The sequence below is a fragment of the Phaethon aethereus genome, assembly GCF_964289735.1.
Source record: "Phaethon aethereus genome assembly, chromosome: 2".
NCBI lineage: Eukaryota > Metazoa > Chordata > Aves > Phaethontiformes > Phaethontidae > Phaethon > Phaethon aethereus.
This window is the reverse complement of record NC_138582.1, coordinates 20,952,621-20,977,873: the sequence shown is the minus strand read 5'-3', so window position 1 is coordinate 20,977,873 and position 25,253 is coordinate 20,952,621. Positions and strand designations below refer to the sequence as shown.

The 25,253-nt window shown below is 38.9% G+C and overlaps 1 protein-coding gene across 2 annotated transcripts in view; it reads right to left on the bottom strand.

Annotated features, from left to right (window-relative positions):
• The window catches only part of RSPO2 (R-spondin 2), a gene marked incomplete at its 5' end in the record, with an annotated part of 121,311 nt that overhangs the window by 40,736 nt on the left and 55,322 nt on the right, over positions 1-25,253 (bottom strand). The window contains 3 exons of one of the 2 annotated variants that reach the window (XM_082015417.1): positions 3,989-4,177; positions 5,223-5,366; positions 17,230-17,418. In XM_082015417.1, the coding sequence (XP_081871543.1) occupies positions 3,989-4,177; positions 5,223-5,366; positions 17,230-17,418 (522 nt within the window). The remainder of the gene's footprint in view (positions 1-3,988; positions 4,178-5,222; positions 5,367-17,229; positions 17,419-25,253) is intronic. The other variant, XM_082015418.1, reaches the window with a different exon arrangement.

The window sequence follows — 25,253 nt, the reverse complement described above, 5'->3', positions numbered from 1 at the left end:
TTTTATCTCTGAAAACACAGGCAGGGAATTCCACACCACGGGAGGTCAGGACAGGACCGTAATCTTTAGGATTTACTGGAGCCCACGGTTATGAAAGAGTACTACAAGCCTTTCACACTGAATTTACATTTGTAGCTGTAACTTCGCTGAAACACAGTGAAAAAAACACAGAGATTTAGTCAATGATCTTTGATATGGACTAGGCAATAAATTTCCTAACTCTTAGGAAAGCCCAACACTGTGCCTTTAAAAAGGTAACATTTCAGAGGTAAATGTTTCATCAGCGACTGAATTGCTGGACGAGAACTTTTGAAATGACCTAAGAGAATCTTGTAGAAAAAGGTATGAATGCTCAATAGCTCCAGATTACCAGAGTTACATGAGCATTCTACAGCATTCATAAATATTGTGGTCCACTTAAGCACATTTCTTGAACTATTTACAACAATTTGAGTAATTTGTATGCTAACTAAATTAACAAGACTAAACCTATACCTGTAAATTTCTACTTGCCAGGAGTTTATATAGAAGCTGGATGTTGCATCCATGGAATACTTGCCACTATAGACACATATCTCTACCACATGGAGCGTAATTGAAAATATTCTGCAATTTTCTTGAATTTTCCACTACAACATAAACTTCATGCATCTGTATGGGAAAAAAAAATATTGATTGGAGATTGGAGTTGGTCAAAGAAAATGTACCCCCCAATAAGCAAGACTGGCAAACGTAAAAATGGATGAGAAGAAAGCTAAGATACTGAACAACTTCTTTGCCTCAGTCTTCACTGGCAGTCTCTCCTCCCACACCTCTCCAGTCCCTGCAAGACTGGAGGAGCCAGGTCCCTCCCACTGTAAGAGAAGATCAGGTTCAAGACCACCTGAGGAAACCAAACATGCACAAGTCTCTGGGACCTGATGAGATGCATCTCAGAGACCTGAGGGAATTGGCTGATGTAGCTGCCAAGCCACTCTCCATGATACTTGAAAAGTCATGGCAGTCAGGTGAAGTCCCTGGAGACTGCAAAAAGGGGAACATTGCACCCATTTTTAAAAAAAGTAGCAAGGATGATCCTGGGAACTACCAACCTGTCAGCCTCACCTCTGTGCCTGGGGAGATCATGGAACAGATCCTCCTAGAAGCTCTGCTAAGGCACGTGGAGGACAGGGAGGTGATTTGAGACAGCCAGCATGCCTCCACCAAGGGCAAGTCCTGCCTGATCAACCTAGTGGCCTTCTATGATGGACTGACCACATCAGTGGACAAGGGAAGACGTTAGCATCCTTTCCCTGTGTGTTAACCTCATCAGTCAGCTTGGTGTCGTCTGCAAACTAGCTGAGGGTGCACTTGATCCTACTGTCTATGTCATTGATGAAGATATTCAACATACAACAAGATGTCGTCTATCTGGACTTCTGTAAGCCCTTTGACATCGTCTCTCACAACATCCTTCTCTCTAAACTGGAGAGATAGGGATTTGATGGGTGGATTGTTGGGTGGATGAGAAATTAGTTGGATGGTCGCATGCAGAGGGTAGTGGTCAATGGCTCAATGTCCAGATGGAGATCAGTGACAAGTGGTATCCCTCAAGGGTCCATAACAGGACCAGTATTGTTGAGTACCTTCATCAATGATGCAGACAGTGGGATTGAGTGCACCCTCAGCAAGTTTGCAGATGACACCAAGCTGATTGGTGAGGTTAACACCTGAGGGACAGGATGCCATCCAGAGGGACCTGCACAAGCTCACGGAAAGGGCCTGTGTGAACCTCATGAGGTTCAACAAGGCCAAGTGCAGGGTCTTGTATTTGGGTTGGGGCAAACCCCAGTACCAGTACAGGCTGGGAGGTGAAGGGATTGAGAGCAGTCCTGCCGGGAAGGACTTGGGGGTGCTGGTGGATGAAAAGTCAGACATGAGCCGGCAATGTGTGCTCGCAGCACAGAAGGCCAACCATATCCTGGGCTGCATCCAAAGCAGCGTGGCCAGCAGGTCGAGGGAGGGGATTCTGCCCCTCTGCTCCACGCTGGTGAGACCCCACCTGGAGTCCTGCGGCCAGCTCTGGAGCCCTCAGCACAGGAAAGACATGGACCTGTTGGAGCAAGTCCAGAGGAGGGCCTTAGAAATGATCAGAGGGATGGAACACCTCTCCTGTGAGGACAGGCTGAGAGAGTTGGGGTTGTTCAGCCTGGAGAAGGGAAGGCTCTGGAGGGACCTTACTGCAGCCTTCCAGTACTTAAAGGGGGCTTCTAAGAAAGATGGGAACAGACTTTTTAGCAGGGCCTTTTGCAATAGGACAAGGGTTAACAGTTTTAAACTAAAAGAGGGAAGATATAACGAAGAAATTTTTCACCATGAGGGTGGTGAACCACTGGCACAGGTTTCCTAGAGAGGTGGTAGATGCCCCATCCCTGGAAACATTCAAGGTCAGGTTGGACAGGGCTCTGAGCAACCTGATCTAGCTGAAGATGTCCCTGCTCATTGCAGGGGGGGTGGACTAGATGACTTTTAAAGGTTCCTTCCAACTGAAAGTATTTTATGATTCTATGTTTCTATAATTTTGTAGAGCTTCACACAGTCTATTTTCTTCCTTTCATTCTAGCAGTAAAACATTTCCCCACTTGATCTGATCACTAATCCCATCTGGGCTTCAGAGTTTGTTAGATGTAATTTGTAGATCTCATCCACCTCAGCAGGCTGCAATATTAGTAATTGTAGCTTCCTTGATGTAGATGCAGCTGACTCTCATTCAAAGATACCATGAGACATACACCGTGGCAGCCCAAATCAGTCTTTTTACCTTTCCTTCTTTCTTCCTTTAGAGATGTTAATTTTGTAGGTTCCACTCTTCAATGTGTTTGAGAAGTTTATTTAAGGTTGCAGATTAACTGTGTTGTACAATGCACTCCAGTACCACTATGACTATGTACTATGTGCATGTACGTGTGTATGGATACAGGGAGTGGGACAGACAGGAAGAGTGCACAACAGACTCAGTTGACGTGGATGACAGAGAATCATCTTTATATTCTCTTCCAGATTGTGTCAGGGTCCTAGAGACAAAAATGAAGCTTGCACAGATTTAATCTGTAAACTAAAACTTTATGTATAATTTTCACACATACTGGCAGGCAGTATGTTCAAGCCAAGAGAGAAATACTCAACAATCCCAGAACTCAAAGCAAACTTATTTATGTTTATCTTATTCTAAGATTATTTCAGTTTTAGCTTATTCATAAGGTTATAGCTTTTCTCAGAACTCTGCAACCCTTTATTCCTTTTTATTTGTGTGATCTCATGGTTGACCCAGCTTGCAGCAGGAGGCTGGACTAGAGATGTCTTGAAGACTGAATCTTTCTTAAATCCTGTAATTCCAAAAGGAACGGCATCTTTATCATGTGTTGATCATCCACCTCTCCTACAAATTCTGAAAATTCTGTAAGTGTTTAGTCAGCACAAGTGAAAGGTTAATCATTTCAATTTAAAAGATAACAAAAACTCCTCTCTACCAGTGATGTGTCTCCTCTATGGTGTCTACAAATGGGACACAAGTTTGCAACTCCACTTCCTTTTTCAAACCAGCACCACTACTTAAGTCTTAGAACACCACAAGAAAGAAATTTGATTATTCCTTTTATCTGCTTGTGGTAATTGCCATAAGCTGGTCTCATGCTGAAAAGCTTGATATTTATCACTATTCTGCTTGTATCACACCTATCACAGTCTGGCCCTGATCTACGATATTCAGAAAAAATAACACATTCTAGCTAACAGTTCCAGCTAACAATGTCATGTGTAACTAACTTCATTTAATTTAAATACCCATCACACCAGCACTGGGTAGTACCACCGCCTTTCAGCCTTGGCTGGCAGAACAGAGACAGGATTTCCCATTCAGCTGGGATGAAATAGAATTTTTCTCAAGTTAGAAATAGGATTTCAGTTAAGGAAAGCTCATAAAGATTTTTGTGGCATGGACTGTGCTTACCTCCTGGACAATGCCTCATGGCCATTTTACACCGTCTGGATTCTGCAATGGTTGGGCATGGTATCGTGTCTTTCGCTGGCTTCTTCACAATTTGCCTTGTTCTCGTTTCCAGGCCCCACTTAAATCCACATGTTTTGTTATTTCTGCTGCAAATTCCCCACTCACTCCACTGACCCACTTCACAGCCTTCTGATAAAGCAAACAAAAAGACGAATGAGCAATTCTTCTGGGTTTTTTTTTTCCTTTAGTTTGTTTTTTTAATTAGAATACACTACTAGAAACCACCACTTGAAAGTTTTACTGTTAACAGGCAAAAACTTAGAAACAAAATTAAAATCTCTTACAGAACGTGAAAGAATCTTTTTGGCTGGCATCAATCTGAGCATAAAAACGTAAGACTATCAATCTGTATGTATAGACATCATGTCAGTCCCAAATATTCAAAAACCCTCCTAAACTCATGAGATTGATTTAGATTTTTTTCTTTTTAATAAATAAATCCTATTTCATTGTCACCTGGATTTGCAAAGCTCAAGAGTCACACTTCCAGGTTCTCACTATCATGAAATGCAAGGAACACTCTTGAAAGAAAAGAGTCTGTTCTGACACAGTTCCCAGGCTTCAAGGTTAAACACCAAATTGTGAGACTCCAGAAACATTGTGAAAACTGCCAATGCTGGCTCAGAGTTATAAAGTAAATTTCTACTAAAAACACTTATTTGGTGGTTTATATTTATTACTTGCTAATAGAAAAGGGGGGAGCTGCAGAGAAACTAAAAGTGAATTTGAAGCCCAGATGCTACAGGAGTTTAATCTCCCCTGCCCTTGGTTTCTGGCATTCATTAAAGGCAATATGAGCAGGTAGTTTTATGAGGACAAGAGTGCAACAAGTACATCATTGACTTAAAGTTCTAATGCAAAAGCTGGCCTTCATGAAATCATACAAATTCTGAGTTATAAATCCCCATACAAGGTGATTTACAGTTAAGAGGACAGAACTTTCTGACGCAGAACAGAATGACATTCCCAATAATGTAATATTTCAAAGTTTGGGAAAAAATGTGGGGTTTTAATTATTATTATTAGGGGTAAAGAGATCCAGACACAATCTATTAGTGAATATTTCTTGATAGAAAATACTAAGCATCAGCTTTAAAATAGTTTCATAGGTATTTGAACCCATCCACCTGGCAAAAGAGCTGCTTCAGCAGCACGGTTGTGCTAGAAGACTCACCCACACATTCCATAAGCTCTTCCAAGGCTGCAAATCCAGGGGGGCATCCTCGGAAGCAGCGGCCTCTGTGTGAGTAGAAGCCAGTTTTGCATTTGGTACAAAAGTCTCTGCTAAAGCAGGAGTCGCAGTTTTCTATTCTGCATCCTGAATCGAAAGGATCATAAGGAACAATGAGACAGCTAAGTTAGGGTAAGACAAAAAATGAAAGGTCTTATAAAGCAATAAAATAGCAAAAACAGAATTGCTATAATGAGGAATACTGTCATCCTGAAATCTATCTGCTGTATAAGAGAAATAATAGGTAACTGTAACTATTTTCCACGTTTTCCCCTACATCCTTTTAATCCTATTTTTTTTTAATAAAAACTGTAGACAAAACCTCTAGTTAAGTGATATTTGAGTTAATTACATCTTTTTGGAGGAAAAACGTTCAATTAAAATTATTTTTGTGTTTAATTAATTTTGAGGAAACTAAGATACAAAAAATTATTTTGGGAAGTATTTATGTATTATACGTACTGTCTTCAGTTTATTATTTGTTATTGCAAGCAGAATACTTCTTTTCCCATGAGCTCACTCCTATAAATAGCTGAATGAATGCTTTCATGAATTATGTCTGATGTCCATATCTACACATACGGATGTGCTACCGTGCAAAAAGACTCAGTTTTTCTGGATATAACTCGTCTCTATTATTAAGGCAGTTAATCCATAAAAAATAGCCATTATTAAATGACTAGAAGGCAAAGCTATAATCAATAGTAAAAACAAAACAAAACAAAAAACCCAAACACAAAACTATTGCCTTTTGAAATGTTGAATTTCTCTGAAAATTTAAGAGAAATATTGTCCATTATAGATTACAGACTCGGAAGCAGACTATTCAGAAACATCCTATGCCATACTAAAACAAGGCAACTTGGAAATGTGCTATATCAACAATCACATGCACACCTGAAAAGCAGAAATACTTACATGGAGGCTTATGAAAGTCAGTCATACATACCTACAAAAAAATGCCAAGGAAAAATGTTCCAAAGGTTAAAAAGTAAAAGACCTTATATTTGGAACAGTAATGAACACTTCAGAATTAACTTTAAAAAACTAATCCTTCAGCTAACACACATGATTTATATAAACTACATTAACTGTATCCTGTCTTCAGCAATCTGGAGTCACAGCAGGAAGCATTTGTTATTCATGTCATAAAACAATATACTAATCTTTTTGGTCACTTACGTCATTCATACCTGATCTAGTTAAAGATGTCCCTGCTCACTGCGGGGGGTTGGACTAGATGACCTCTGAAGGTCCCTTCCAACCCTAACTATTCTATGATTCTATGATTCATTTATTTTTTGTTCTTTTCTAAAGAAAAAAAAAAAAATCACAAACCATAAGGACTTCTGAAATAGCTATTGGTCAGTAACCCTAACAACACTTCAAATACAGCCAATATTTATAAAACAGATTTTAATATCTATTCTTGAACTTCAACAAGCCAAAATAGGGAAAACCGTAACACTTGAACGGGGTGGCAGTGAGAAATAATCCTTTGTTAGCAGTTAGGGAAATTTAGATCAGATTTCCTGTGGCACTGGACGATAAATTAGGCAGACTGCATGAAAAGAAAAAAGAGTATTTCAAATGCTGGTACACCTCTCTTTGGTCACAAGAAAGGCGAACATCAGTTTGAAATCTTCCACTACCAAAGGGAAGCTCTGTTTAGACACAACCACACATTATCTGCCTGCTACCAACTCCAGTGTTCAGCATCTCTCAAAGGAGATTTTAGAACCTGTGTTCATCTAAGCAGCACAAGTTGGGCTTCTTATCCACAGCTGAGTTTATAGGAAACTCCCAAGAATGATAATTTCTTTTTCATGAGGTTTGAATCAATGTCCAAAGAAGAGAAGATCAACACTCTTACAATGACCCTGCAAAATCACTTCCCCAGATTCATGTGTCTGCAAGGCAAAATGATAAGGTGAGCTGCTCTGGAGATGTACTGCAATAGTTAATTGCAAATCTGGTTTGTTACACTCAAGATGTACTGCAAGTATTTTATTCTTTGCAATGCTTGAATCAAACATCCAGTGTGTTTAAGTATTCAGAAAAAACATCTGCCTCTTGCCCACCCACACCAGACAGCTTGAAAAGACATCAAGGTTTTTCCAAATCATTTAGTCCAGTGATGAGGTGCAGAACAGAACATTAAAAGAAAAATTAGCATCGTGCAACCCTCCCTCACATCCAAGTGACACAAGTATATTTTTGAAATAATGTTTTAACTATTGCTTTCAAAACATGTTGGGGAGTAACACGTTTAAGTTTACTCCACTGGAACTTTTTTGGATGGAAGAGGGATTAAATGAAAAACTTTCAGTACAAGTCGCCTTTTCATATCATATAAAAATGTTTAGCAGGTGAAAGCATGCCTCACCTTACGCTGGGAATATCCTCCATAAAACTATTGCTATTTAGCAGTACACATGTGAATACCCCATATTTAAACATTAATTGAATGAATCAATCTTTTTTCTGTCTCCTGATCATACTTCAAAATTCCCATCCTGTTTATATCTTTTGCTTTGCCTTCTATGCCAGTTTTCTTTTGTATCACAGTAGAGTCCTTGCCATGATAATTTCATTTTGGATGCATTAGTAGGGGCTCCTGTGTTAAGGCTGGGTGGAGTTTTCCACCAAGGAATTTTCTTTTCAATTTTTTCCGATGAAGATAAATTAGTCCAAACATGGAATACCTATTATTTAATCTGTATCAGAACATTTTAGGGGAATTTAGGGGAAATTAGGGGAATTTAGGGGAAAATACTGAAAAAGTATTAGGAATACTTTAAGAATTCTGAAATTAAAATATTAGTTTACCAGAGTGGTATCAGTACAATGCTTGGGGTTACTGGGTGCTAACTGTAATGATAATTTAACTCAGTAATAGACCACACTGTAGCTGAAGATCAACTGGGATTGACAACTACTCCTTTTTGACATCCTCCATATATTCCGTTTCAAATCGTAAAGGGTGCTGGTGCATCTCTAAGTCTTGCAGGGATTTTTAAATAAAATTTAAATAAGCTTTAAAGCATTAAAGAAAAGCAGTACTCCAAAAGTTAGAAAAGCTAACTTTCTAGAAGTCTATTTCCAATTACAAACTGTCATAGGAGTAGTTATAAAATAAAGAATTTTTTTAAGAGTTTATTATTTTTGGTGTCTAGCTTCATTTTATTACATCGTTTAAATGCTTTTGAGGTAAATTTTCTTTTTTTTTAAATAAAAGTGCTATCAATAAATTATTTTAACTGTAACTGAGGTTAGTGAATTAGAATAAGTTAATTCTTTAAATTCTTTTGCTTTTACAGCTAATTATACCAACATGGAGAGAAAATGTTTTTAGTTGGACTCATAAAGAATGTTGATACTCCATTATGAATATTAAGTTACATTGGTTTGGAACTAAATATAACTGTGTAAAATTTTGTACTTCTTATGGTTAATCAGCATCATTATCTATGTGTACTTTGCTAAATATAAGTCTTAATGGAAGTATATTGCAGAATTTGAAATTATTTTGCATTCTATTATTTAAGTAATAAATTGGACAATAAATGAATCATCTAGTATGAAACCTACAGAAGAGCTGTTTGACATAATATACAATAATTAAGAAAACCATCATTTTAAAATGGTTTTAGCCTTTACACCAAATAACATAATAAAAAACCAGGAAATATTTTTTAAGTTAATGACTTAAACTGCTTCCTTCTGATTGCCACACTTTTGAACCCTTTGAACTTGCTGATCTAAGCATCTCATGCCTAAATCTGGAGAAGGAAAGCAAAACCTTTCCTACTGTTCAAAATCCCTTTCTAAAACCTTTTAGATTCCCTTTAAATTAACAAGTTAGCTTACTGATATAATTACAATAGACTGGAACATGACAGATTTTTTTTTTAATCTGGAGAAGGTTCTTGTCAAAAGCAGTTTTATTAGTACAGTTTACTAGCTATAGATCCAATTGCTGTTTTTACCAGCTCTGCGGTTTCATTTTCGGTACCATTTCAGCAGCTAAACCATGCTGCTAGTGTATTCTTTTCATGCCGCTTAGAGGATTACCTAGAAGTTTACAACACCAAAAAACCTCAAAGGAAACATAGCTAAGATTTTAGACCCAAGGAGCTCTTTAGAGGAAAGAAATAGATGCTGTATAACCGACAATATTATTCAGAAATGCTTTTATTCTTTTCTCTAAAAATAAACAGAAAATGGTGCCCACTAGACGTTTCCAGATAGACAAGAGTAACTGCCTGGGAGATTTTAGAAGCAGTAAGGAGAGAGAGCCTAGAAGTGGAAGCTCTGGAGGCACGGGGAAAGAGAAGATGGGTGTTGAAGGGAGAAAGAGTTGACAAATTCAGTTGTGCAGAAGAACCCCAAAGAGCAATCACGTACCTTTGGCAGGCCTACCATAATTGCAGGTTGACAAGGTTGAAAACCTAATCTTCAGAACCTGAGAGCGAAGAAGTAAAGGGTGTTTCATTGCTGCTGTTCCCCTTTAGCTAGCAATGAGAGGTCTGTAGGTTAGGGGCACTCACACTTGTGAGTCCATACCACTTCCTTCCCTTGTATTCAGCTTGCAGTGTCTCATCAAGGGTCTGTTTCCTACCAGACCTCAAATGCCTTCTATTCTTGCTCAGCATCATGTCTCCTTATAACCCACTGGCTCTACTACCCTCTACATAGCCAGGACCTCTCAGACTCATCATAACATTCTTGCCGCAGCTCTTCTAGCACAATCTCGTATTTTCTTTCCAGTATTTCCGTCTCGGGAAAGTCAGAAAGTCAAATATTTGCTTCCATCCTTCTGCGTGAAAGGTGAAAAACACACTTGAAAGCCACCCCCATATGAAGACCACACATCTTCGTCTGGTACCATCTTCACATAACTGGACTTCAAAAAGCACTCGGGAAGGCCTACAGAAATCTGATGGCATGTCTGATTGGCACAGCCTATTTCTAAGCAGATGACATTTTTTAAAACGCTACACTATACTTCCCACAACAGTTGTATGTAAATGCTAAAAGAACAGCAACCTGACCTCACTGAAATCCACGGCAAAGGTCCTAATTGCTTCAGCAAGGGCAGTTTTAAACTAATAACTGTCTTATCCCATCAGATAGACCAGAGCCTGCTGCAATGACTTCAATGAGGAAAATTAATATTAAAAACTCTAGAGATAGATAAACTTTCATGATAAATATGCATTTATTATAAAGTGAAAAGTGAGAACTGAAGAAAAGCAGTACTCCAAAAGCTAGAAAAGCTAACTTTCTAGAAGTCTATATTCAGTCACAAGCTGTCACAGGAGTGCTTTTAAATTCACAGCTCCATGACTTCACCTCCCAAGGGAAAGGGTGGAAGAGAAGTCACTACTTTGTCTGGTCAAGCTAAGCCGGGCCAAAAATAGACAGAAGTGCTTTGCTCAAGTATCTTCGGTGTTCAGACAAAACAAAAAAAACCCAAAAACTTATCCCTTTGACAGAGCTCCAAAATGTTGATTTATGGGACCAGATATGTAACTCCTCCAATGGAAGGTCTGTTGATACTGTGCAATCTCTTAACTTAGGCTGACAGGAGAGTAAGAACTTGAATGACTGATGTTTCAGGAGAGCATGAGGGTAGATTATAGCATGTAAAAGTTCCTCCATGCTTGAGAGCAGTTACAGAATATACTCAAGAAAGAAACCTAACTCCATGAGCTAATACTGTGCCACTCCTCAGTCACTGGCCAGGAAACCTACCAAACTGAAGGACCAAATTCTTGGGTTCTACAGAGGAGAAGAAGAAAAAGGATCATGTCTCCTTTAAAAAAGGCCACTGTCAGAAAAGAATCCGAAGACAGAAATTTAAAACATCTTTGACTTTGCTTACTGAAACAGAATGGCAAAGGATAAGTTATGTACAGGACTTAGTAGCCAAAGTCCCCTTTTCCTTAATTTTCAGCGAGCTTTAGCACCCCATAGCACTTCAGAAATAATTTTCTTCTTAAGTTTTTTGCACATACACCAGATTTTTTAAAAAAAGTAATAGCTATGACCCATGTTTCAGCAAGTGTTAGGGAAATCAATCTGATTAGAAGAGGTGCATTTAGCTAGCCAGCAATAAAACATTTGTAGTTAGGCTTTATAATCTTATTTATATTGACCCAAATATTCTTCTGCCATTTACCTGAATATCATAAAAAAACCCAAATCTGATTAACCTGTATGAAACTTGCAATATTTTCAGAAAACTACATAAACGTTGCATTAAAGAACTCTGTAAAGAAAAAGCCCAGATTACAAATCATGCCCAAATTAGAGATACATTTTAAGCAGATGAAGCACAGTGATATTAAAAGGTTTTCATGATCTGCTTTGGCTTCCTGACGGTCACAATAAGCTCACACTCCTACTTATTCTTCTTTTAAAATAAGCATTAAAGAATGGACAGACTTACATTTTAGAGAAGGAATCAAAAGCCCAGGAGTTCAAAATACAAATTCAGATACTGAATTAAATTTAAACTCAGGTGCATATGCCTGTTATTTTAAAAAAAGAGTATGTGCTCCTGTAAACAGCTTCTTTCTGCACTACAATTACAGAGAGCATAACGTTACCAAAACAAATACTATCCTTCCATAGTAAATTTATCACCAGCTTATAAGGTGATGCAGAATAAGCTGAATTGTAGGGAAATATAATGCCTTTGAAGCTCAAAATAAAGCATAAAATGCTCCACACTGAGATGCACATGCTTCATGCAACCTTAAAAAGAAGGTTTACTATATTAGTTTCTCATACTAAGTGCAATATGTCGAATTTTAAGGTCAAAAGATGTCTATCCCAACTGTAAAAGGTAGTAACTAATTTTTAAAGTATTTTACTGATACACATAATCTTCAAAATTTTACACGAGCCTTATTTTGCCTCTGTGAAAGATCCATATTCTGTAGCTTTTCCATTGTTACATTGACCATTTCTAAACATAACGTGATTGACTATAAACCCATAACTCCCTTCATAGCAAAGATATTTTTTGTACACATAGTGGAAAGGACAGCTGCTCAATTCCTAGTAGTGTTAATAAGAACGAGGTTTCACAGCAAGTTCTGCCCCACATGAAATGCAGACACCGGTGAAGAGCAGTTGAGTATGAGAAGGGCAGTGAGAACACGTGAGGGGATCTGCACGAGTGGAAACCAGCAAGCACCAGCGTAAGAAAAGGAACTGTACTGAGCTGTACCGAATACCTTCGAGACAGAGAGATAACGAACACCTTTTGCAAAGGAAAGCTGCAGACTGAAGCTGGGGAAGGAAACGTGCTATTCCTAACTTGAAGGGTTGGTAGTCTCTGCACTGAAACGGGGTCTTTGCTTGAGGCATCCCATTGTGTTTAAGAAGTCAAAGTAATAGATGATGATTCACTGCAGTTAGCATTTTCATTTTGAAGGTCAAACTCAGTTTTTCTATTGAGGCATCATTCCAGATAAGCCTCTGGGCCTGTAACTTGTGAGGCTGGTTATCTTGGGGAGTGACAACTGTTGCTCGATACAAAGCACCTAATACTTCGGTCTTTCGCACTGAGCTCTGACTCACAGTGCCCTCCTCTTCTTGCCTCACGTCTCTCTGTCTCTTCTGTCCCCAGGCCCATCACACTCACGCCTTCCAACTCCTGCTCCCATCCCTCTGATGCTCAGTAAAACAGCATTGGTGCTACAGAATGAACTTCACGCTGCCATCCTGACGTGTCTGTCGGCACTCCACACCAATCTGCCATTGACCGGCACCACCTTCTCTGCTACTCCTCTCCAGAATTTCCTGAGCTGGGACAGACTTCAAAAGCCCAGACAGACTACACACCATAACTCACCTTGAGGACACAAGGGCGCATGAGGGACAAAGACTGTGCTAGCGCTAACAAGAGCAGGAGACAGAGGCAAGATGCTGAAGAAAGCTATGATGTGAGCAGTTCTTATAGTGGATGGAGTATCAGTTGAACAACCAATGGAAAGAGAAGCGAGACCAAACTTTCAGGAAAGTCACTGAGGAGACAGGAGAGGACGAAAATCATAAGCAAAAGAGCTTTAGCCTACAAGGGAATATTTCTAATAGCTACCTATTTAACCACATAAGCAGATGTGGCTTAGGTAGTTGCAGGTTGTAATAACAATAACAATAATATACTGCAAATAAAGATTTTTAAGCTACAACTTTGGCAGGGGCTGAATGAGTGCTACAGAATGATACACACAGTCACTTGACCATAACAGGTCCTGAAGTTTACCACGGGTCTACCATTTCATGGAGAGCAATGCTTGGAATACATCATCCTCATTATAAAATACTATAGTGAAGATATTTTTAAAAATAAATTCACTTAATAAACACTTAGCAATACATTTCCAGTATGTTCTAATCTCGATTCATTATTAGTTGAGCTCTTTTAAATAGATCTTTTAAATGCCAAACCACAGTGTTTTCAATTAGTACTTTACAAATATACAATTGCTCTATTAAATTTAAATTGACTGCAGATTTAATAAATCTTAATTCAAAGCACTATGATGATTTTTGTTGCCAGACAGATGGAACAAAGCTCTTCTGTCAAAATACAAAGTAAGGCAAAAAAATCAAAAAATTCCAAATAAAAAAAAAAGGGGGAGGAAAAGACAGTGGAAGAGATAAGGGGAAAAAAAGCCTATAAAATAATGATAGGTAGACCTCAATTTCTGGCCATCCAACTTCATTTTCAAAATCCCAAATTTTATATTAAGATTGTTTTTAAAAGATAAAGTCATATTTGAAGGAAACAAACACAAAAATAATGAAAACTATTTCCAAGAAGTCAGAAAAATTATTTTATTTAAAGCAAATAGCGCTGCCCCTATGGTAATTGAACCCTCTGACAGACAGTTACAATTGCACTGGCTACAATAGTCTCAGAAGTTCATATGCTCTTCTATACCACTTAAGAAACAGTCAAGCCATGATATAGTAATGATGCCTTGCTATTCTGTAATAAAAAAAAAGTCATTGCCTTTCTTAATATAGTGAATTAACTACACATGTTTAATAAATGCTCAATTTGTTTAAAAGTTTCTCTTTACCTTGTTTTTACTTAAGGCACATGGAAGGGGAAATTACAGTTTTAGCAATGTCAGGCCCTCCTGTGAGAAAGAAGGTGAATCTAATGCAATGGAGTAGCCAACCAAAGCTGAAGGGAGATGAAACTTCTAAACTCTGAGTGCTTCCTCCCTCTAAATTGTAGAGGTTACCATGGATACAGCCTAAGTGGAAAGGTTCAAGATAGGCTTGATCCACTGATCAGACCAATGTTAAATCAACCCCCCAGGTGACAAATTTCATCTTACTCTTTAATTCAGTTTTGTTTTTTCCTCAAGAGATTATTTCTTGTTGGAGCAGTTTAGTTCATAGTCATTAACTATTAAAATTTCTTGGAAAACTAACAAAGTGTAGCTTTTCTCTTGGGCATTCTTCTACAGAAGAGGCTCAACATTTTCCAATTTTGTGTCCAAATGAACTGCATTCTCATACTGCAGTGTTCAGGAGAAGAATCATCTCCAGCAGGAAACTCTACACTGATTCCAAGAGACAAGCAGTCTGAAAAGTACATGATTCACTGTTACTAGAAAAACAGTCTAGAACCACTTAGCAAATTCAAGACACAGACACAGCAGTAGAAAATTCATCTTGAAATTCAAAATTTCCATCATTTTAGAGCTGCTGCACTTGGCTGTGGTAGTTATTGTGTTACATTTGGCACTAACTATGTTTTGCTTTTAAAATCATGTCAATGTTTTCCATAAAAGTATGTTCTATAGCTTCTCTAACAAAATTGGTCAAGTGTTTCAGTAATAAAATGTTAAACTGCTTTTGTGCCTATAAAGACATTAATAGGGCAGAAATCATCTCAACTTATGTGATTCAAGCCCTGTGACTCCCAGAAGGATTTTAACATAGCCAGAATTTTTATTATTTTTAGCTGAGATAATACCATCTGAGCAATGGAGTCTGTAACTAAGCATACCTAAAAGTATCTAACATCAAGTAGGAAGAAACCTACTTTTTAAAAATGTTTATTTTAACTCGGCTTCAATCCACAAAATGTCTGTGTGTGCACAATGCAATGTATGTGCCACGCAAGATCACCAAACCAAGAAAAAAATGAAGATGTGACTTATAAATACACCAGTTGGCAGTTACACTAAAATAAAAAAATACAACACAAAAATAAAAACATACAACACAAAACTCATTGGAGGGGAAGCAGGGCTGGTCAGTAAACGCAACTGCATCATTATTCTCACGGGGGAAACTGTCAAAGGCATGTGGATGAGTTAAATATTCAGGGCTCAACACATGCCAATATGGGTTGGACACAACTTGCGTTTATGCTTTTCAAAACCAATCCTGTAATTCAGGGAAAAAGGCCACTTTAAGTGGTAAAATTTAAAAAAAGTTATATTGAATTCATCATCCACCTTCTGCAAATAACTTTTTTTCTGTTTAGGAACATAAAGAAAGACTGCCAATACAGATTACTTTTCCTATCTCACAAGCACAATACAGGCTAATACAGATAAATTAATCTATTTCCCAAAACTGTAACTTAATTCAAAAACATTTTTACAGCCCAGTTTTGAAAGGCTTAAAGTGAATGAGTTGCTGAATTCACAAACATGTTATGAAAATTAAGGCCAAGAGCCTAAATTTTTTACAGAAGGGATACATAAACCATACACTGCTCTAATTTAATTTTTCATCAAAATCTAGCCACCTGGTACAGATTAGGCAGCACTCAGCCATATCACATAGCAGCTGGGAACACAACGTGAAGAACGGCATATCCACGGAGCTCGCGCAGGGAATGGGGAGAGAGGCAGGACGGCACGGCACGGGCTGGGACGGGTCCGAGCAGGGCAGCCCGACTGCCACAGAGTGACCTCACATGGGACTCAAGATTGTGTGTGACGTGACAGCCAGCACCCACGTTCTCGCAACACAGCGCGTCCCAGTGACACGCCGCAGTACTGAGGGGGAAGAGTGCCATGCGTTTAACAGACACTTGATTATTCCAGGAAGCAAAGAAAAGCTATTTCTCCCTTCAGGTTCTTAGCCTGGTGACCTATTTCTGGTTAGGCTATGACACACAAAGAAAAAAAAACCCATAAGTACAAATCAGGGGTAAAAACAATGATTAATAATCCATATGGGTAATAGTCCACATGGAAAAATTGATTATCAGCACAACTGCCAGACAGTGGTGAAATAATGTGTAGAGATACCAGAGCACTCGTTGGTTTTAACAGTTATGCTTCTAGGCACAAACATGCAAACAGGGAATCTTGTTGCACATTAGCAGGTTGTAAATTTCCAAATAAAATGCAGTACTAAAAGTGAAAGGTTGTTTGTTTGTTTTTAATAGTACATCTGTTTTATTAAAATAGCAACACTTACATATTAGAGCATGTCTGGTGTGAGGTGTCTGGTCACCTGAAATTTGTGTGGGAACAAACAGCATGACAAGAAGCCCACCCATATATCAGTGCATATACTGACTAGTACCTACATGAGGCACTGTTAAATTAATGCTTAATCCTTTTTGTTTTCGTATAATGGGAATTTGTTTGTTAAAACTAGGAATATCTGCTTAAATCACCACTCTCCACTAAATTTTCCTTCTAACTAAAGCAATAATAACAATAAAAATACCAACAACAATGAAAACTAATTTAATGCATCAACTATTTAATCTGCTGGATGTTACATATCTTGGAATGAGCTGGAACGTTCTTTAGCAAAGAAGTTTTATGATGATCTTGAGACATCTGTGAAAATATCATCAAGTTCCACAACATACCATCTTAAACACTGAGCGTGAATCATGGCCTTCCTGTAAAAGGGAATGTAAGCGTTCAAAAAAAAAACTCACTTGAACATCTGTTCATATCTGGCGTTCGGAGTCCGTAGTACCCTGATGGGCAGGAATGCAAGCATTCACCATACTGCCTCATTCCTTCTCTTCGTAGGAAGAAGAATAACTTGTGCTGGCATCTAATGCACCCATTATCCTTTGAACAAGATAAACAGCCTTTGCAAATTGGATTTGGTCCGTAGCTAGCTGCAAAATAAGAAGATAAATTACACTTTAAGATCACGTGGAAATTATTTTGGCTCTTCCTTCTGAAGTGTTACTTATCTACCGCAAGATTACAAGTAGTTTTGAAGGGCAGGTTCTGAAAGTGCACTCATTCTTATACATCTGCACTGGCAAGTGAATAAAAAGAAATGCAATCTCTCTATTTTTAATTTTACATAGGGCTATTTAATGAATTTACACACTTTTTAAATAAAGGTACAGGCAAGCAGAAACCAATCTCTATACCAGTACAACGTAAGTAAAACCTGAATTCTAGTTTGAAGCTGAGCGTGTAAGCACACAACTACAGCAAATGTAAGAACATCAGCACCCTGATATATGCACCTGGAACGATACGTCCATGCTAATCCAGCAACCACACCAATGCAACTTCTGGCTTGTGAAGAGAGAATTATTAAGAGTAATGAACTCCCTACAGTACAGGTACAGCACTAGCAAAGCATGCTGTCCCACAGCTCGTGGGGTACTAGAACAGCTGTCTTGCAGTCTCTCCTTGGTCCTTCTAATGAGAATGTCAAGAAGATTATTTCCAAAAAAGATTAGCAGTTTTAACTTCTAAGAGAGTTTTTCTACAAGTTTCTACACAAGATGGGCTGAAAACCATACGCACAGACATTACTGAAGCAAGGCGTTTAGTGCAGATTGCCATTTTAGGTCACCAGCTCTGTGCCTTCAACTAATTCTATTCTCTCTTTTTTTTTTTTTTTTTAAAATCACTGGACTGATGCTGCAACACAAACCTTAGCTGCGTCACTCTTTGCCTTTATGAGCTTTTACTATCCTGCCTTTCTGCAGAGTCGCAGAACACTCCCCTGTCCCCATGGGCTGCCAACTCCTTCTCAGGTGCTGAGTCGGCACAGCAGGTTAGCAGAGGGAGCAAGACGTTCCTGAAACCAGCGTAACTTAACAGGTCTGCTTTAAATATTAAGTTGGCTACAGGACTTCACAGAAATTTGCCAGTTCAAACCTGGCTTACTGGAAACAAAAGAAAAATATTATGCAACACAAGGAAAGTGTCTTTGGGGTCTCAAGAGCTTGTCAATAGAGAACACTCTGAGGGCAGGTGGCCAAAAGGGCAAGGACTATATTTAATTGTTATATATTTAAATATTTAAAAGTATTCACACCCTAACATGGTACTTTTATCTTGTATGGATAAAGAATTGAGGTTGTTCAATGGATGACTTCACCAGCAGAACTGCAGAAAGAAAAAAGGAAAAGCTCACCACCCTCTGGAACCAGTAGCTGATAAGCTTTAGTCTCACCTTCACACATCTGCACACCATATTCCCACTCCCTCTCTGCTCCCGTCCCCCCCACATGCCTCTCCAAGTTCGGCATGACAGCATTCAACCAGAGATCTTGTACAAAATAATCCTAGTGGGTGGCAGGCAGGATAAGGAGCCAAGCAACTCGGTGTGAAATAGCTCAGCCCAGCCACTTTCTGAGTGTTGGAGTCCTCTGGCACCAGGCTCACCTGGTGAGATCCTCTTGACAGGAAGAGCATCCTTACCCTCTATGGTGTATGTACGATTCTTTGGCTCTCTATTAACCCCTTTGTAATGACACACCCTACCAGACCTTATACTCGTAAATCAGGTCCCATCTCCTGCTGCCCACAAGACCTAAAAAATAACTTTTCCTACAGTTCATCTTGCAACTATTCTCATTCACAATCCACATCTTCAAAGACATAAAAGAAGAGAAATAAACAGATTATGAGCTAGGCCTGGATGCATCCCTCATCTCACTGTCGGCAGGGATTGCCTATCTGCAACCACATCAAATAATATGTGACCATGTACTCCAAAGCAATTGTTGCTTAACGCATGGTGGGCAATCCTGTAGACTTCTGAATCCCCTTTTAGTTTCTTTGCATCTCACTCTCAGTAAATCTGCACCTCCAGCTTGTTCAAGGTTCCTCAGAGAAGCCTGTACTTTAACAAAAGAATTAAAAGGAGCAAAGCAAAAGTAAAGATGAGAGATGCCTGAATTTATTCACCACTCAAAGCGTTTTTTGGAGTTTGAATCAGCTGAAGTCAGGATCTCATATACAGCATGTTGTTTCTTCCCCAAATCAAGGATTTTCTCTATATCCCTCTTGAGCAGCTATGCAATGTTGACACCAAATAGCCCAGCTCCCCAATTCACTCCATGCTTCAGTCCTGACTGTCCACCCTGTGCAGCTGTCACTCCAGCCCTATGCCCTTCTCTGGAGTGAATTAACTGCTTCCAAAACATAACCCATATATGCCCCAGGGCAGAGTCTGCTCCAAGGAATCCTCCAAGCAGGCGACATGAACAAGACTGCACCACTGTGCCACATAGTCCTCGTACACTTTTCTAGCACTCTGGAACAGGACTCGCCCCTTATGGCTGGGTAACCCTTTCATTAGGGGTACCCATTACAACCACACCACCCAGCATGTAACAGTTGTCACTAAAAAGCACGATCCAAGCGTGCTGTACTATCCTTGCATTACTGCAGAAACTTTGAACAGAGAGAAGGATATATATGATTATGGGCCAGGAAAATTGCTGAACAGCATAGGTATAGCTAAAGGCTACTATCCTCAATAGTCTGTTTTGGAGAGCAGGGATTAGGCTCATGAGCAGAAACATTTGTAGTGTCCATGCAGGTCTCATGTCCACCTTCCCTCATTGACCCCTATTAAAATTCAGACTTCTTGGCTACAAAATGTGTCTCAGTTTAACTCTACTGTCTAACTTTCCTTTATCTATGACTATCCACATTATACTCTCTTCAAGCACCTCTTTTTTCTCTTTCTTTTAAGATGTCTTTGTTGATAACCCTTTGTTCTGCACACAAATTTAATTATGCTGATTTCCCTGGGCTTCAGCCATAGCTGTCCTAACATACTCTCATATGGAAAGGAACGAACAGCATAAAAAGATCCTGTGCTACCCTTTGTTTAGGAGATGGATGAGACATCTTTCACAGCTTAAGTCAACACAAAACAAATGAAAGAGTTCAATAATATAGTAATTTTGTAAGTTGTATATGTTTATCCCAATATTTTAACTTGTGTGTAGGTTCCCCAAACCATGACATCTAGACTCGCCTTCTTTATCTCCTTAACAAATGATTTGTCATTTCTATGCCTGTAAATTTTTTCCTTCTCACAGGAACACTGTGAGATTCAGTTCATCAAAACTTGTAAACTGCTCTGAAATCCTCAGATGTGAGGTATTATAGGTGTGACACATGTATTGTTACTTAAATGAATGATTATTAAGCTCACACATTGAGTTTGGATAACCGAGTTCAAGATCACACAGTTATTGTCACACAGTGATGACTTGCCTTGTTGCTCTTCTAGTTATTAAGTTATAATAAAAACCTAAAAATGCATAAGATATTTTTCTTTTCTTTCTTTACCACATTAGAAAAAAAAAAAATCACTGAAGAATTATACAAAGGTAAGGGGAGAGAATATGATTTGTGTGCTGTAATAAAAGAGTCTGAAAACTTCCTGCTGTGTTGCTTAGGCATCAAACTGAGTAATTTCCAGGTATTTTGCATACAGTAAGTTATTGTGAAGTGTATGTCCCAGAATCAGTGTTCTTTCACTTCTCACATTCTTTTCCAAACTTCATGGGAAGCATACTGACTTCTGCGACCTCTCTGTCAGTTCAACTTGTCGCAAAGCAGGGAAAATCATGATATGCTCTGCTAATAAGTTACTTGGACGCTGAACATATACTTTAACAAATCAAATACCGTAGCACTGTTTTTGGTGTCACATAGGCATGCCATCTTGAAGATACCAACTTAGCTTTCTCTCTTTGCCCCTATGTACACAGGCTATAATTCTATCTTACAAAACCCCACCACCACCCCAAAGTCTTCCTTTTCATCTTGGTTTCTTAACGCAGCAAATACAACATATTCCTATCACATACTGCTTTTTCAATTCTCATATAATTGCTCTTAGAAGGAGGAAGTGAACGCCTCTGTGTTCAGCAGAAACATCTATACACTTCCCTTTGAATTTCTTCATAACCTCTTCTTTTTCCTTCTGTATTAGACTGCAAGAAAAAATAACAAGCTTACAAAACATGGTCAGTCACATTCCAAGTTACCAGCTGCGTGATATGCAATGTAAAACATCACGCTACTCTCACTTCTCACGTCTCTATTTCAACCCTGCCTTGGAACACCCTCCTCAACTCTGTGTGCCAGGCAGGCAGGTTTCCTCCAGCCAAATCCCTCATGGAAATTCGTTCCTTCCACAAGGCCCACAAATGTTAACCAGTGTCAGAGCGCTGCTGTCGTCACATCATAAAACCAAAAATGCACACATGCTCCAAGTTAGCACCATCCTCTGGGTCTCAAAGCGCATGACTGCCCCGGCTGGCTGTTCAGCCTGTAAGGCCCTTGCAGCAGAAGCAATGTTTTGTACAGACACGTAAGTAGGTACCTGGGTGTGAACACCGTACATCAACACAAACACACACCTTTACACAGAAAACACGTTTTCTATTCCTTCTGCTTGCTGCTTCTACAGCTATACTCTAGAGCATCTCTAGATTTGAAGGAAAAATACAGACTTGATCCCTGTGTTGCTTTTTTATTTTAAATCGGGGATTAAATTTGCCAAGTTTGAAAAGGTTACTTGAGAACACAGACTAGTACCCAAACACTGAATGAAACACTTCTGAACTCTAAGGGTGTTCAAAGTTTCATGGTTTGGATCCATATCAAGTAAAATCAAATGTCAGCTAATTACTTTAACTCTTGTCTGGATCAAATGTATTTAAGCCATATTGCTGAAGCGGTTTTAAGTGAATTGTTATGACTATTTGAAATCACAAGAGGATCAACAGTACAAACTGAGTCTAGCCTGTTCCCCACAAGAATACAAGTTGTTTTGTAAGCAAGAGAACTAAGAGCACTTGATTTCCCACGATCTTACCGTATTGCAGCCCGTACCACAACAACTGCTACTAATTTGTGTTTGTCTTGTATACCCCCTTGTTAGGTGTCACAAACCTCTTCTGAACCTGGTGCTTCAGCTCACCACAAGAACCTGGTATTTTTACACTCTTGTAAAAACCAGGCTGAAATGGACAAATGAATCCAAAACCAACTGGAGAAAGAGGAAGACTTGGCAGAGAAACAAGCAGGAGAAAAAGTCATTACCTAAAAATCATTTCTTTAGAGGGCCAGGCTAACATGCTCATTATGATCCAGATATCACTCACTGCCTGGTCACTGGGTCACTACCTGGCAGTCTTTAGTCTTTTGCACTTTCTGAAGTCAGAAAAAGGGCTTACTGGTACAATGGCCAGCTTAGTGGCACTCTTGCCCTAAGTGGGATTGCAGCCACATAAATGCTGGTAATTGGATTTTAGTTCAGATCTAGCAGGAATGTTTCCGAGACACTTATCACTGCAAACATGAGGTGTGCAGATGGGACTCAGAGGAGGGAAGCAACTAAAAGACCACTACGAGCTGCATTTATTGCAGAAAGAGTAGATTTCATATTCCTGAATTCAATTAATGCTATAAAGATATTTCATACATATCTCAATAAAACCAACTAAAATACACTCATGCTTGGCATATGTCTTCAGGGTACCAAAGAATGGAACAAAGAATACAGCCTTACAGGTACACCAATATTGCATCGTATACCACCAATGTACTAACACTGTAAGACTGCAAGGTCATCATAGTTAAAAACCATCTGATGGTCTACGAACAGAAGTTGGACAAGAAAAAAACCTATTTTTCATTAGAGCTGTGTAAGTTTTGGACAGAAAACTTTAATAACAAAAAAAAAGGAAAAAAATTTACTATCTTGACTCTAGTTACTGTCTTAAATTAAGAGAATTAAGAGATTCAAGGTCAAAGGGGATCTTTGTGACCAATTAGCCCAATGCCCTGTACAAAGAAGCCACAGAACTTGTGCTTTACTAAAACATATCATTTAAGAAACCATTCAATCTCGATTTTTAAATTGTCAGCGGTAAGGAAACCACCACAATCTTTGTTAAGACATCATAGGGGCTAATCACTCTCACTGTTGAAAATCTGCAGTGGAATTTTGAACTTCAAATAGCAACCACTGAACCTTTTTATATCTTTGCCTGCCAGATTGTTAACAGTTTTTCAATGTTTTTTCCCCAATGCAGACACTCTGATCAGGTCAAGTCTTATGCTTCTCACGGGTAAGATAAACAGAGCAAGATTCCAGAATGTCTCACCGCAAGGCAAAGTATCCAGTCCTTTGATCAAACCCTTACCATTTTATCAACAGGCTTATGGACACCAAAAAAAGAGCTCAGCAATGGAAAAGCAATTGTATCAGTGCCAAATACAGAAGTGATATAACTTCTCTACTATTCCTAGGTATTGCTCTCCCAAAACATTCATGTGTTATGTAAACTATTAGCCACAAAGACACCGCTTCCCAAGTACCATGCTGCTCTGGGTAGGAAGCAGCCATTTTCTGGAGTTACACAGGAGATCACCCTATGCCATCTTCTTCAGGACACTGGTCCTTAGCTACTCAGGATCATTTTCTCTGAAGTTGCCCACAGCTCAGAAAACCCACACGTTCCTCACTCTTCCTCTGAAGACAGACTAACTGTAGGGTGGCATTTCACTTCAATGTGTTTGGTGAAAATCACACCAAATTTATGCTCATAGGTGAAAGATTTTTCCTGCTTATTATGAAACCATTTCTTTAGTTTCTTTGGAGGTCTTAATTATATTTTCAATACCATAGTTTTATGCTTAAACTACTCTCATCTGTCAGCTCACTTCATTCGCTCGTTATTGATATAACGTCCTTCTGATTATTCGAGTCCAGGCCTCGGAAGACTTGTCTTCATTCCAGCTATATGCGAAAGACAGTGGACTTTTTTTCCATTTCCAGATCAAAACATTTTACTTTTGCTACATGGCTATCCAGCTGAATACTTTCAGAATTTCATAGAATCATAGACTGGTTAAGCTCCCTTCCAACCTAAGCCATTCTATGATTCTATGATTCTATCCATAAAGTGGTTGCTTTTGTTATTATCACATTGAGAAGAGTCCCTCCAAGACGACCTCTGTTTCATCTGCTTATGAGTTGCTAGAATGATGCTTTTCTAGGAACCCTGTAGTCCAGTGGTACCAAAACATGGCCAATACATGCCCATTGCTATACTGTTTGCACAGCTGTGGGCAAATCTCAAAATTCTTTATCTTATCTGGAATCTTCAGTCTCTGTAAAAGTATCCATGATATAAGCTTTAAATAAACTTCCATCAGGTAGTTTTATGATTTAGGATACTTTATAAGCCCCAGATAATTTGATTAAATGCTGGTAGCTTCATGCATAGTAACCTCAAAAAATTCCAACCATAAAACCCAAGAGGATTTTTAATATGCAATACTTCTGAAGGATAACTTGTCTTCCCATTTATCTTATTTAGAATTTACGTTAATTACACTTTCAGCTTTCTACAGGTCTATAGAGTAAAATGTAGAAATCCCCCAAAGGCATTACTTAAAAAGAAGAAAATAATCACATCTGAGATTCTGGGTTGTTCCCCAAACCCCAGCAATTCAGACATGTAGGCGAAGCACCACAAGTCATTACCTTTGGCAACAGCACAGATGAATTACATCTGATGAAAACTGCATACATCAGTCGATGGGACAGAGACCAGACCCCCAGCTGCTCTACCCCTAGGATCTAACCCAATGCCTAGCTCTCCCCAGCATGCCCTTTGTGCAGTGGCAGGGCTCTTTTGCCTTAGTGGGCTGGTTTCAATGAAGG